The following is a 15,301-nucleotide window of genomic DNA, read 5'->3' as shown; positions in this document are numbered from 1 at the left end:
AATTCACACATTAGCAAAAGCTGTTGTATTGATGTAACATTGTTTTAACGACGGTACCCACCCTTACTGAATGGGCTATAAATAGCAGGTGATCAGATCCTGAATGTGTTAGAAGAGAGGTCACAAGTCTCACGAAGAGAAGCACTCATCTTTCCACCTCCTCCCATTGTTCATCATGCTTAGTGATGTGCTAAGGCATCTAGGGTTACAGTAGCAACTGTAACAACCCACTTCTTTTCCACCCAGTACTGGGGAAATTGGCACCACTAGAATAAAAGCCCTCTCAGGGTTACATTACGAGGTCCATTGTATTGCATTTCTGTCACCAAATCATTTTCCAATGATTTGTGCTTGTTGATCTGAAGGGCCATGCCTGCTGCTGAAATAAATTTAGGTCAAAAGCAAGCATTAATTGTGTGCCATATACTTGCACATTATGTTGTGCAGTTTAGCAACAATCCATTTGCAATCAAAACATTTGAAGTGAATGATGGAATCTTCCCCACCCCCGTTTTCCTATAAATGAATAATTTTCACTTGCAAACTTGTGTCCAGTCTTTTCCCACTCTGGTTTGTGATGGACTCTGAAGCTATGAAAAGGTGGGAGATGCTTTTTAGTGGTGGAGACCGAAACAGGCGAGGGGAACAAGTGAAAACTGTCAAAGTTGACAGTGTTGCAAAGACTTCTGGGTGATATTCAACTAAGTCATATACTCTAGAGTTGGACCTATTGAAATCAATGGGCCCACTATGTTGGCTATCACCCTCCATTGTCTAGCTGTTCAGAGCTGAAAAGTTTGATGCCATGCTTTCTTCTGAACAGGAAATGTTTGATGTCATTCTGGATGAAAATCAGCTTGAAGATGCTTGTGAACACTTGGCAGAATATCTTGAGGCCTACTGGCGTGCCACACACACCACGAGTAGCACACCCATGACACCTTTGCTTGGAAGAAACCTAGGCTCCACTGCACTATCCCCTTACCCTACTGCAATCTCTGGATTACAGGTATGAATCCATGCTTTTGCCAGCAGTGCAGATCAGCTTAATGATGTATAAAGTGGTTTGTTCATATCTATCTATCTATCTATCTATCTATCTATCTATCTATCTATCACACACGTGCACATTGGACCCTGTGTAAATGCAAATAAAAAAATAAAAAAGTATGCACAACAGCTGCCCCACAGCCCCATACTTACAAATGAGGGTATTTCCATTACTTTGTGCACAGTATCATCTCACATTGGAAAGGGTGGGGACTCGAATGTGTGCACACCTCTCCACATTCAAATTCGAGTCCTTCACCCAGGGTGTTCTTATTGTGTGTTTTCAGTGGCAAACGCTTCACTGGCAAACATTAGCAAAACAGAACCAGTTGGGGCTGATCCATAAATGCATTCCTTGCAGTTCAGTCCTAGTAGTGTGTGTTCAAGTGATACGGAAGTTCTGTTTAGCTAGCTGATCATTCTGAGATGGCTCATTCCCAAGGACAAGTCATCACCATACTACAGTCAATGAGTAATGTATTTGGCCTTAGTCAAGAGAATAAGAAGAAAATCCAGTTAATTAAGTAGACATCACATTGGGTAGTTTTGTTTGAATGCAACAGAATATCTATGATGCTAATGCTACTGTGCAGACACCAAGAGCAATGAACATAATTACCTTTGCATTTTTAGCATGAAAAAGCTGCACAGAACGTTCTTAGAAGATAAGTGAGTTATATAAAAATATGCCACTAACTGCTGCTATAGTTAAGCTTGCTGAATAGTTTTCATTTATTTTTCATATGTTGACCAGTTCACAAAAGTTATAAGACGGAAATTCTCTCCCATTTGCCTCGTTTCTCCCCAGAGGCAACACCTTAGCAAAATTCATTCATCTGTTTGGTTTTTTTTTTAATGATGGATAAAATATTATTCCCATTATAAAAAGATTCTGACCATTTTTTTCCACAGGGATAGCTCAAAAACGGCTGGCCTTTGAAACTTCAAACGTGGCATGTAAATAGTCCTTAATGAGAAGTACGTGCTTTACTAAATTTGGAGAAAAATATGTCTTTTCAGTACGAGTTCTGTATGTTTGTAAATGCAAGACCAAGATGTGCACAGAGATCAATTTCACTAAAGAGCTTGGCACATTTGTGTGGCTTTTGATATGTGTACACTTTCCACTGTATGTCAGCTGAAGAGCTTAGCAAGTTAGCAACATTCCTGAAAACTAGATCAGCAATCACTTTCCCCCTTATTATTATTATTACTAATTATTATTTATTAAATTTGTATGTCGCCCTTCATCTGAAGACCACAGGGCGGTTCACAACATAAAATACACTCATATCACTATTGAAGTGCTGTCCCCACCCCCAATGCATGTATGCCGAAGTGAGTATCTAAATTTCAAATTTATGTTTGATTTTGTAAGGCCAGCTTTGTCACATGGTGTTGTTTCTGCTTAGTGACTGGTTGACTGTGTAAGCAACAGTTTGAGTTTCATGCACACATGCTTGTTTTTTTATGTGAAAATGTTTCATTTTCCAGTGTCTTTGTGTTGGTAAGCCCCTTCTCTTGAACTTTGACGCTATGCAAATCCAAAAGGATGTGGAGAAAGCAAATCATTTAGGCACATACCATTTAGGCACGCGCACACACACACACACACACACACTTACTCAACACCCCATGTTTCCATGCATTGCTAGTTGGTTGTCATAAGTGACAGTCGTCAACTTCTGGAGAGCTTTTGATACAACATATATATATATATATATATATATATATATATATATATATATATATATATATATATATACTATGTCTCGATCTGAGATATGTTGCAGTGACTGGTGACACAGTCTAAATAGGATTCTGCTAGGTGTAAGGGAGTCTACAGTTTTCATAAAGACCCACTTAGTTTAAATGCTGAGTCAACTTCATCCATGCTAACAATGGGCTGGGACACTTCAGGAGCCGCATTTCAAGGTCTTCTGAGCAATTAACAGAGGAAGTTGCTACAGTGGGTATGATTGCATGAGGCTGAGGTTCAATTCTAGGCAGACCACAAGGCAGAGTGTGGGTGTTCTACGTATTTAAACAAGTTTCAAGCCAGCATGACTAGTGTGGCTTCCTGTCATAGGACCTTGGGAACTCATTATAGTTTTCCAAGGAAGCTAATGATCTCTGCAAAGAAAGTACTCTGACTACCTTGGGGGGGGGGAATGCCTGCAGTATGCCTACAAGCTGCTACTGACCATTGAATTGACTACAAAAATAACAGCTTAGCTATTTTACCCACTTCAATCCAGTGTGGAGAGTTAAACAGAGGGAAAACAGCACCAGCGAAAATTTCCATATATCCGATGGTCTTAAATTTCATTTGGGTTAGTTAGTTCAGAAATAATAATATATTGATAAAGCCTATGAAGAATAGGACGAGAATTGCAATTGAAAGAAGGGTAAGCTCTATTTAGTATATGCTGAACAAGAAAGGGTTACAAATAAAACATTGTAAATCAATGGGAGGGAAGTAGGCGACTTTAGAATTGCCCGCAATGGAAGGATACCTCAATATGCTTTTTAAGAGCTGCATTTTGGAGGAGGTCAAATTTTGAATTTCCGAAAGATCACAGACTAAAAATACAAGTCTTAAAATTCTTCATCAGGCAATGTATCCTGAACCTGAATCCTGAGCCTCCTGTTGAGAATACCTTCTCCCTGCCAAATGTTTTAAAATAATGTCGTATAGAAGACATCACGCTCCACTGTTTTCTCACATCAGCTTTGAAACCAGACTGTATTCCCAAGTATACAAAATAGCAGCCAAATGTCTCTTAAATGAATGATGGGAGCATATGGATTCCGAAGGCCCTCTCAGAACAAGAACGCAACTAATTCAGAAGGAGCGAAATGAAATTGTTTCTCCCTACTCCCCACCCCACCCCTTTGTTGTTGTTGTTGGTTTTTTTTTTTAAAAAAAACCCTTGAATTCTTTGCTATTTATAGAGCCAACGAATGAGGCATAGCAATCATTCTACTGAGAACTCTCCAATTGAACGACGGAGCCTAATGACCTCTGATGAAAACTACCACAACGAAAGAGCTCGGAAGAGCAGGAACCGCTTGTCTTCCAGTTCCCAACACAGCCGAGATCATTACCCGCTTGTGGAAGAAGAGTACTCCGACTCATACCAGGACTCCTACAAACCTCACAGAAACAGAGGGTCTCCTGGAGGATACAGCCATGATTCCCGACATAGGCTTTGAATACAAGAACCTGGGGGGGAAATGGTACTCGTCCGTCGCCAACTTGCCATAACATAGCTAGGCCAAACGAATCAACTTGATTCGGCAGTTGCAGCATGGTTTTTACTATGCTTACAGGCTGCCGCCGTTTAATGCTATATAAAAAGGGGTGAAACATACAAATCATGCCCTTCATATGTTTAGGAAGAAGTTAGTTTGCCCAGTCACTTTAGATGTGTTTTATTTCCAGTGTAGAGATTTAATTTTCAAATCAGTACCTTTTCTCTTCATTAGACACTATTAGACACATCAATTTGTAATTTAGGATTACCTGTTGAAGCGCATATAAAATGATTTCCTGCACTGGAAATTCCAAATGACCAGTTCCAGTTGGAACCAATTTATAAACCAATTCCTGTTGGAATTTGGGCGAAATTGACTGGAAAGTCAACCTGAGTATGTTGCGGTCAGTTTAAAAATAAAATTAGAATAATGAAGAATAATGAAACCATTATAAGCAAAATAAATAAATACGTAAATAAATGCTATAAAACTTGTTTATTGGAAGGTGAATTTATATAGATAGATAAATATGGATAAAAATAAAACAATTTTAATGTATTTATTTCAGATTAACCAAATGTAAGCAGTCAATAGTGCCAAAAACGATGAGCGAATGCAGCAGTTAGACTACTTTCCAGTTTAAAGTGATCTGTATGGGATGAGGTTTTTTTCCTTCTCTCCTCCCAGCATATGCATTGCAGCAAACTGTATGATGTCGATAGTTTTTATGCATTTTGCTAATGACAATATAAACTTTAAATAAACTAGGAGTGAAGAAGCATAACCATTTTTAATGTGGTGGTGGTGGAGGACGTGGGCACACATTCACTGTCCTGAAAACATGCTCCTTTAACCCCATTCACACCTTCAAAGTGTGTGAAGTGGATGCGTGGGATTTTGCTAGCTGGCCCTGCCTCGGCTATCACATGCTCAGCATAAGGTGTGGCTGTTCTGCTGAAGGCTCCTCCGGCGCTATCCAAGTCCCTAATTGCATGTACAGTTCTACATGTGTAGAGCCCTGATACCCTCTCCATGTCTTGTGAAGGTGTGAACAGGGCTTGTTCACTCGTTGGAAGATGTGAACACTTTTGAGAATTTGGTTATTGTTTATTTCGTTGGCTAACAATGCTTAAGCACTACTAATAATCTGTATCAGGCACAAAGCTCATACCCATCTTAATGTTCTACTTACGTCAACAACAAATTGGCCTTGCACTCACAGGGAGGAAAAAGAAGATGCATTCATACTAGGGCTTAAATGTGTGTATTAATATATCCAGAAGAACTATGGTATCATCATTTTTCCTACCAAAGATTTAAGAGCAGTCAACAGACCATAGTAGCATAACGGTTTTGCACAAAAAATGAACAAAGATAATTCCAACTGAAGCACTTCAGGAGCGACGCTTTAGTGAGGACGCCCCTAAAATTTGAAGACTTGTTTGTTCTCAGGCGCTTTCTGGAGAATGACAAACCATTTTCTATATTGTGTTATAAATTATAACGTTTGAAGCTATTTTTTCCTGGTCTGAATGCATCCCCTCTCACACACAGCAAAAAATACTTCGTTGAAAATCTCATATATATATATATATATATATATATATATATATCATGCCTTACAGTCTTCCATCTTGATCCAGGTTCCATTTGTGCTGCAGTACATATGCAGAGTTCCTGCTTGTGTTTGGTTCTCCTCATGCATTTAAGTGTAAAAGGAAGCTCTGCACACACACATCCTTTGTGTGTACAGGGCTGGTTCTTCATTGAAATGAGTGGGGACGCCCATACATGTAGAAGCTCTATAGATGAATGACCGAAAATCATAGCATCCACACAGAAGGTTGGCCAAAGACATTTTGCTGAGGCAAAGAACAAGATGGTTCCTCCCAGCTGACTGGGCACTGGCAATGTGACAGTATCCTCTACTGCTAGTTCAGGGGGTGCATGACTGGTAATTTGGCACACATAATTCTGATCCCCAGGGAGCTGAGAAAGAATGTTCAAGGGCACCTCCATCCCACAGTATCTGATGCCTGATGCAGCTGCCTCACTCTGCCTAACAATAGCATGTACTCTACAACTTTGGATATTTATAATAGGGCAATGGAAATGTTTATTTTCTCTAAATCCTTTAACAATGTAAAAGTAACCATTGAAATGTGGCAGTATGGAATACATTAAAAACCAAAATTTTAGGATTTTTCCAGACAGTTTTAAAAGAGGGGTGGTATTCTGAGTGTAATATTTGTGGTTCTTCTAATCTCAGCTCCATACAAGGAAAGCTGCTGAGGGGTAGCTGTTTACCTCCCTTTTTAAGAGAGATGTGTGCTGCAGTGCCAGAGACAGGAAGCACACACAAACTCGAAAAGAAAAGAGGGGCACTAAAGGTACAAGAAGTAGTGAGACTTTGCTGTAGGATAGGGTGGCTAACCCTAGCCCTCCAGATGTTGAACTACAGCTCTTATCATCCTTGGCCATTGACCATGCTGGCTGTGGCTGATGGGATTTACATTGCAGTTCAGCAACATCTGGGAGCGGCCCTGGTTAGACACCACTGATGTAGTGGAAATGGTACAAAATACCTATATCGAGAGACTCTAGGGAAGAATCGGCTGGTTTCTATGTCTGTGCAAAGTTGAGTTTCTAGGACTAAGCTGAAATAATTTCCAAGAGCTTCTTACTCACTAGGGATAATTCTTCAGGAGTAACTAAATATAATGTACATGCCTGATTCCTAGACTGAAATGTGAATTTTGTGTGTGAGTGTGTGTGTGTGTGTTACTAAATTATATGTATAGAATTTATAAAATCAGTCTCAAAGAGCCATATGATTATTGGAACTACTAGCTACTGTGACAGAGTTCACTGTTGACATTGCACAAAGCTACCAGTGAGCTTGTTCTCTGGCTGGAATGTGTCTGTATTTGTATGAACTGGAGCTTCTACATGAGTGGTGCATCAGTGGAGACTTCAGATGCCATAATAATGATAGTGGCACTCCTCTACATAAACTGAACCTATGGATTAGTACAAATAACCTTTCAATCCAAAGTTTTAAACGCCAAACTATGTTAGGAAAACTGTTAAAAGTATACCCCATTGAATAGATATGAATTTAGATCAATTCTCTTTAATTCACTACAATATTACATAATCCCTAACACAGATAAGGCACATATAAGAAACGTTAGTTCTGAAAGGAATCACCTAGACTTAGAATGTACCGTGATTTTTTTCTGGCTTAGTCCTGGAAGCTTGAAGTTGAACCTCCCTTGGTTGCTCTTCCTTGAGGGAAGCTTTGCGCAAACAAACTTTTTAAAGGGCACTTTAGGCTGCAGTCCTGAACACACTAGGACGAAAGCCCTACCCAACACAGTGGGACTTACTCCTGAGTATAAATGTTGTTTTGATTGAGCTGTTAAAGAGGAAGCTCAGGGCCTCCAGAAAAGAGAGTAACTTAGAAAATTTAAGCTTTCTAAAAAATCCACGAAATCTGGAAGATGGAAAAGCTGTTATTTATCACTACTCCTATTAAAGGCTCTGTCCAGTTTGTGCCACTGAAACTTGTTCTGCCACATTCTATACCGCACTTGGTATTGTAATTGATGGGCTAACTGAGGGAAGAATCTTGTTTTCGTCTGCAACAAAACACTGTGCTTTGAGTGCAGGGGAAATGAGATATGCCAACAGCTGAAGTGGTTTTGTTAAGAAAAAATATCAGGATACCCTGAAGGAAATGAGTAGCTGTGCAGTTGCTGCTCAAAAGAGTATTGTCTGGAAATGCCCTTTGGGAAATATGTGTTTATTGATAGTGTGATTATTTCTAACTGGCTGGAGGGAAACATGGATTTTTATGGGTCTGGACTGTAGGCAAACTTGAAAGTTTTCCTCATCAAAATGACCTTTTTCAGCAGCCTTGCTACAAACCTAGGAGTTGTGCCTATACTTTTCACTATAAAATTATATAACTGGTGATTTCAATGCTTCAGATATTTTGCTGCCTTGTGTCATTGCTGCCTTGTTTTCATTTTCTGGTTTATTTGCTTTTTAAAATGGCACTTTTCTTGCTGTCAGACCTATGTCTTACAATGGCATGCATGCCTTTTACCCAGTATAAGTAAATTAACTTTGTTATAAAGATTTACCGCTTTACATTCTGGGATTTTAAAAACAGGGCTCCTTGCGTTAGTACTTTCAGTGTTCTCAAACCTAGAAAAACAACACTTAAAAATGGCCACATACCAAAATGCTGAGATGTGCATGATAATTTTCTCTGTGCATATGTCTCCTTCACTCATCCCTTTATATCAATTTAAACCTGAAACCCTCCAATTAATCACAGTTTCCTATTTCACCTGAACTGCAGAAACTGTGGTTACCAGGTTATGAATAAGCCAGGATCTTAAGACACTTCCAAACCCTGTGTTTCCTGGCTTGTTCCAAACCTCCTAACCAGGTTTTCCTGGGTCAGACAAAACAGGAAATTGTGATTAGTTGGACACATCCATGATTAATTGCTGCAAAGGACAGAGGAAAAGGGCACAAGCCTTGTACATCTCTCAGCTCTGATAACCTGAATCACACCAATGTATTGTCATTCTGTCACCTTCTGGTCACAATTATCCTGCTGATCAGAACTGTAAAACTGTGCAACTTCTAAATTTCATCTATGCTAATCAGCTTTTAAACCACTGGAAGAATCTCAAGCCAGAGTAAAATATTAGTTGAATTATATTAGTACCAACTTGGATAGAAACTAGTGCATGGTAGCATTGTGTAGTATTTGTACATTTTAAGTATGGAGGACAATTTGAAAGTGTCACTTTCTTCTACAGTTCCTCTTGGCTCTGAGCTTTCCCCCTCGGTGCTGTGCCAAAAAGCACACAAATGCTCCAATTGCCACTCCATTGTTTCCTTTCGCCCTTGCATGGGACGCATCCAGCCACATAACAAAGGCTATAAACTGTGCTTTCCGTGTTATAAAAACCTGCACTTCACCAAGCAACATGGAAACATTTCCCACAAATTGTTTCTGTTTCTCACAAGTGAAAGCAACAACCTGATAAACTTGAGGGAGAAAGTCTATGTGGATTATGTATTACAACCAGAGATTAATTATATTTTTAGAAATATTCTTATAAACCTAACCTGTAATTGCAACTCAAAGATTTACAAGTTATGTTTTTAGAAGGGAAACAGAGCAGGATCACTCTTTAGAAGATGGCATGCCTACTTTTTAACATCAAAATTAACTGTTGAAAATGTAAGTCTTAGTTTTCCCCTTCTATTTTCTTTACAACAGTCACTGTTAAAATAGGTTTCAAAAGCAATTTCCCCCAAAACGTTTAGCTTGCCGTCTGCTTGGGGCAAATTGACTAAAATGCTTCTGTTATTTACTCCCCGTGAGTAAATCTTTGGTGTGAGGGTCTGAAAACCAAGTTCATCCTATATTCATAATACAGTGGTGCCTCGCAAGACGAAATTAATTCGTTCCGCGAGTCGTTTCGTATTGCGAAAAATTCGTCTTGCGAAGCACGGCCATAGGAATGCATAGGAATTTAATTCCCATAGGAATGCATTGAATTTTTTGTCTTGCGAAGCACGACCATAGAAAAATTCGTCTTGCGAGTCACCCTTTCGTTAGCGAATGCCTTTCGTCTAGCGAGTTTTTCGTTGTGCGAGGCATTCGTCTTGCGAGGTACCACTGTATGAATGATTTTAAAATATAATGTACAGCCCGAAGTAGAGTTGCTGGGGAAGATTCTTCAAAGGCTGCAAGTGGAGTTAATGCTTCACTGTTCAGAAACAGGCAAATAATAGATGTCTGAATAGCTAAAACAAGGAACAGGGCAAGAGAACATAAGGTGAGGGACATATGTGTAGACTTTGATCAATTCAGCCTTAGCCCTCAGTGCTATGGAGTGAATCCAGAAAGTCCTCTCCATGAATGGAAGGGATTCCACTCATGGAAGGCACCCAGGTCCATCAGACGCTCCCTGCCTGGAGGAAGGGGTGGAGAAGGCAAATTTGCCAATTGCCCCTTTCCCTTGTAGCCCGCCATGCATCTTCTCATTCTGTTCTGGAGAGTCCTCTGCCGTTCCAGAATGGACTTTGAAGGAGCATGAAAGGAGGAAACTGCAGAAACTGCTTCCCTGCAAGGGGAATTATGCTGAGTGCAAGTCTCAGAGTTAAGTGCAGCCCTACGCAATTAACCCAGAAGTTAAGTCCAACGGCATTAAGAACGTAAGAATTTCCTTGCTGAGTCCTACGTTTGGTTTCCTACAATGTTTAGTTGTTCTTGCAAGCCAGATAGGACATGAAGGTGATGGGCTTCCCTACAACATGTGGTTCTCAGAGGTACACTGCCTCTGAACATGAATGTTCCATTTTGCTACCCTGGCTGGTAGCCATTCATAGACTTCTCCTCTATGAAGCTGCCTAGTTCTCTCTTCTTTTGAAATTCATCCTAGAGGCAGCCACTCACAAATCCTTTGGTAGTGATTTCTGCTCTAGTTACATGCTGTAAACAGGACACACCAAGAAAGTGTGGATATCATTGCAGTTTCATTGAGTTTGGCCTGAGTGACTGCTTCAGTATTGGGCACCTAACTGGCAGCATGATCTGCCATATTTTATGCTATAGCCCAATGGAGCATTTTACAATACTTTTTATGTCTTGATTACATGTACTGCATATTCATCTGCATGAAGAGAAGGCATTAGGAAAAAAACATTTCTTAAAAGTTCCTTTTATGTCCTCATTAATGTATTAATTGCCATGAATGCACTGAAATATGTAGATCTAGACTAGAATGCTCTTTATTCTCTAGTAACATTATTGACCAGACCATTTAACTGCTTGAAGATATTTGCATTTTATGGTGGATCGCTGTAATGGCACTCAAATGTATTTCCCCTAGTAAATGAGATTATACTTTTAGCATTTCAGAAAGAAAATAAGTTAGTTTTAAAGCCTTTGGGAACTCCCCCCCCTCCCCCTAAGTCTTCTTTGACAATCTAGTAAAAAGGAAAGATCCACACAGTGGAAAGAATCTTAAACCTGCATTATCGTCTCAGACTGCAAAATTACTTTTGCCTACTAGTCCATTTGATAGAGAGTCTTTTTTTTTTTGTTATGCTGTCTGCTAAAAATGCTATCTGAATGGTGCCAGCTTCCTTAAGTTTTACTTGCTGGTGCCTGCAACTGGTTCACACTCAGATAATGCCTACACAAGAAATAACTATGGTAGATTTTATCAGTGGTTTTCTTAATTTGTACTCATAGCAAAGAAAAGCACCGAAAAGGAACAGTTTACATTGGGCATCACCTAGTTTATTATGGGTGCAGATCCCACATCTCCCACTTGGCCAAGCAATGCAAGATCTAAGAATGCTTTCTTTGGGCAAGCAGAGGTGCGAAGGCTGGCGAGAGGTATAGCACAGAGGTGCCCATCCCTTGTAATGGCCCTAAGTGTTGCCTCCACATGTGCAGAAGGAACAGCACTGTTCTGGGGGGGGGGGTTGATCTCTTCGCATGCGAACACTGTTCCCATAGTGGACTGAATTGAGCCCATATTATGTCACAGTAGCACATTTTCAGTCTGGGTGAATGCCTTTTTTAAAATTGTGTTTCTTTAATGCACTGTTTAAAAGAGAGAAAAAAACTGGTTATTGCAGATTCAGCCTACGTAAACATTAAACGCCTACGTTATCTCGTCCTCCGCCCTGCATTGGTTTTCTGTAAAAAATTAATGGAGACCCAAATAAATAAGGCTATGGCTACAGTTCTGTGCACATTTAACTTTGGGAGTAAGCTGCACTGAAATGTATGAATTACGCCCATAGGAATATGCAAAGCATTGAGCTGCATGAATAATTTCCTGCTTTTAATATAAGACCTTATTATGATCCTGTTACACTGCTTCTTATACTGATCGGTCTATATACAGGTATTTCAGAGTGTTTTAAGAATGTGTTACCTTGTTTCCATTTTAAAGCATTTGAGGGTTGACTATATTTTTCCGGGGGTGGGACTGTCTTGATATGATGGCCTTAGCATACATCTGCATACAGGTTTTAAAAGCAGACAGATGCATTGGTTGCACTCTTGATGCTGGTAGGGCATATGTGCCAATTGGGGTGCTGCACCAACAATTGAATCGAGTATATCAAAGTTACCTTGTTACATGGATTGTTTCCCTCTGCCTTGATTGCTTTGCCAAACTGTATTTTAAAGATCTGATTGTTGGGTTCTTTTGCAACTTGTGTAGTTAAAACAGTTTTCTCATCGCATGTACATTCAAAAATGGATAATGTTTTGTGGCCATACAGTTTATTGAAGTGAACCCTGCAGCAAAAACCTCATAAGAATAACTGGATCTCAGTAAAGCTCCACTTTGAGTTTAAAGTGTATCTGCTTTAAAATCCAAAATAAAATACGACACTTGGATCTAAAAAATGTCCAGGTCAGGGAATTTCACTTTGAATTGCTTCATCTTGCACTCAGCTCACCCACTTTAAGTTCCCTAGCAAGAATATTGTCTCTTGCTATTTCTGCTACCTACCTCTTGACTGCTTCTCACCCTCAATTTCTGATTCAAAGGAGCTACATTTACACTAACGAAACTCCTTCAAATCAGAGGTTTTTGTGCAAGTACAAACATGAAGTGTATTGGATCAGGGCATTTTCCAATAAACCATTATAAGAATTTACAGACTTACCTTTGCTGCATGTCATCTTGCCCTTATTTTCCTGCCCCTCCCTGTTTTTAAAATACTATTTAGAACTGGCATGGGATGCTCCTTCTGTTTGTGTCCCCTTACTTGGAAAAGGAGGGCTATTGCAATGGAACCTTCCCTTCCCCCCCCCCAAAAAAAAATGAGTAAGAAGAAAGCGTTTACAGCAGTACTATATTAAGTAAATTTTGTATGCTGCTGCCATCCAGTTAAACAAATCTTTGTAATCATTACAATATTTTTAGCCATCAACATTAGTTTAAATCTCCACCATCAAGCTAATAAAACCAGCATAATTTTGTGAATGACTATGAAACAATAGTTTTGAAGAAGACGAAGAAGAAAGGCATACTTCTTATTCTAGATCAGGGTTGGGGAATCTGTGGCCCTTGAGATGATGTTTGACTACAACTCCCATAATCCCTGGTCATAGCCTATGCTGACTGACCAATGAGAGTTGGAGGCCCACAAGTTCCCCCAACATTGCTTTCGATGGTGTCTGTTATGAAATATGCCTGCATGGTGCTGTGGGTTAAACCACTGAGCCTCTTGGGCTTGCTGATCAGAAGGTTGGCGGTTCGAATCCCCGCGATGGGGTGAGCTCCCGTTGCTCGGTCCCTGCTCCTGCCAACCTAGCAGTTTGAAAGCACGTCAAAGTGCAAGTAGATAAATAGGTACCGCTCCGGCGGGAAGGTAAACAGCGTTTCCATGTGCTGCTCTGGTTCGCCAGAAGCGGCTTAGTCATGCTGGCCACATGACCCAGAAGCTGTGTGCGGACAAACGCCGACTCCCTCAGCCAGTAAAGCAAGATGAGTGCCACAACCCCAGAGTCGTTTGCGACTGGACTTAACTGTCAGGGGTACCTTTACCTTTATGTTAGAAAAGGCATTCCGTTCCTGTGTGAGAGTGAAGGGGCAATGTCTCTTCCATCTGCAATGTTTATACAGGCTTCCTCAAACTCGGCCCTCCAGATGTTTTGGGACTACAGTTCCCATCATCCCTGACCACTGGTCCTGTTAGCTAGGGATGATGGGAGTTGTAGTCCCAAAACATCTGGAGGGCTGAGTTCGGGGATGCCTGGTTTATAAGTTCTTTTTTTAAGTGTTGCCCTTTTAAAATTAGGTGTTGAGGTCCCTTTTTATTTTGTTAAAAAGCGGTTCAATTTATTTAACTAAACAATTAAAGGTTGTAGCCCTAGTTTTGACAGGTCTTCTCATGCTCCAAGAGCTTTTCCCTCCATGGGGTTTGAGATATGTAATTTAAATAAATCTGTACAGTGCTCTTCATCTATGGTCCCTGGGCAGTTTACACCAAAATAAAAATGCATAGTAAAAGTAAAAAAAAAAAAATCCAAACATACCATAAGAGTCACAACTAAAAACAGTTCAATTAAAAAATGTAAAAGCTGGGAGAATTATTATTTTTATGCCTTGTGCCAAATAAGGAGAAGTGTGTTGGTGTCAGGGGAACCTCCCTGGGGAGGAAATTTCACTAACAAAGTTGCCAAGATTTTTCCTCTGGCCACTGCACCTTACATCAGACAGCTTGTCTCTCATTGGGAAAGGAGAGCTATTGTTTCTGGGATGGGAGAGTCTCCAAAGAGTACATCTGCTCCAGACAGGCTGATCAGGGAGCAGGCGTTCTTTCAGTACCTTGTCCCAAGCCATGTAGGGGCTTTAATGCTAAGCACCAGCACTTTGAATTGTGCCTGACAACGGTTGCCAGTTAAGGACTTTAATGACTGCTGAGATAACTGTTCCAGCCACCAGTCCTAGTCAATAGCCTAGTAGCTGTATTTTGAACAATACAGATGGTTTGTCATATAATGGTAGTTACGCAGATCCACAACTGCACTTCAAATTCGGTTTGAGAACAAATAAGCTACTTTAAACAGAATACTTTTTCTGCACGGAAAGCACCTTCCTTTTAGGAAATGAATATGAAAGCCGTGACTTGCTCTGCAACAATCCTGCTGCTTCATCTTACATTACAGTATTTAACACCAGAGTACAGTACTTGAAACCAGCGATTTTCTGCTGTTGAGTACATGATTTCTATCTCTAGAGCTGCCAACAGGAGTCTTCTTCTTGTATTAGAATTCTTGTAATCTCATTGAATTAGGATTAAGATGTGTAGTTCCAAAACTTGTTTAAATCTAAGTACTCTTTCTTTAAAAGTTTGTTTTTGATTGGGGTATTCAAGGCCCATAAGTTTCCATTGTTTTGTTGTGCTATAGTTTCTATGTGGACTCCAT

The 15,301-nt window shown here is 40.0% G+C and overlaps 1 protein-coding gene across 3 annotated transcripts in view; it reads left to right on the top strand.

Moving 5' to 3' along the window:
- CACNB4 (calcium voltage-gated channel auxiliary subunit beta 4) overlaps positions 1 to 4,730 on the top strand; it is a 128,861-nt gene extending 124,131 nt beyond the window's left edge. For 2 of the 3 annotated variants that reach the window (XM_033165021.1, XM_033165029.1), the window contains 2 exons: positions 824 to 1,009; positions 4,006 to 4,730. In XM_033165021.1, the coding sequence (XP_033020912.1) occupies positions 824 to 1,009; positions 4,006 to 4,266 (447 nt within the window). In that variant the 3' untranslated portion in view covers positions 4,267 to 4,730. Of the gene's footprint in view, positions 1 to 823; positions 1,010 to 1,962; positions 2,029 to 4,005 lie in introns of all 3 variants that reach the window. The other variant, XR_004427641.1, reaches the window with a different exon arrangement.
- Positions 4,731 to 15,301: the final 10,571 nt, after the last annotated feature.

Source organism: Lacerta agilis, chromosome 1 (assembly GCF_009819535.1).
Source record: "Lacerta agilis isolate rLacAgi1 chromosome 1, rLacAgi1.pri, whole genome shotgun sequence".
NCBI lineage: Eukaryota > Metazoa > Chordata > Lepidosauria > Squamata > Lacertidae > Lacerta > Lacerta agilis.
Note: the sequence above shows the minus strand (reverse complement) of the source record. Positions and strands in the feature narration are given on the sequence as shown.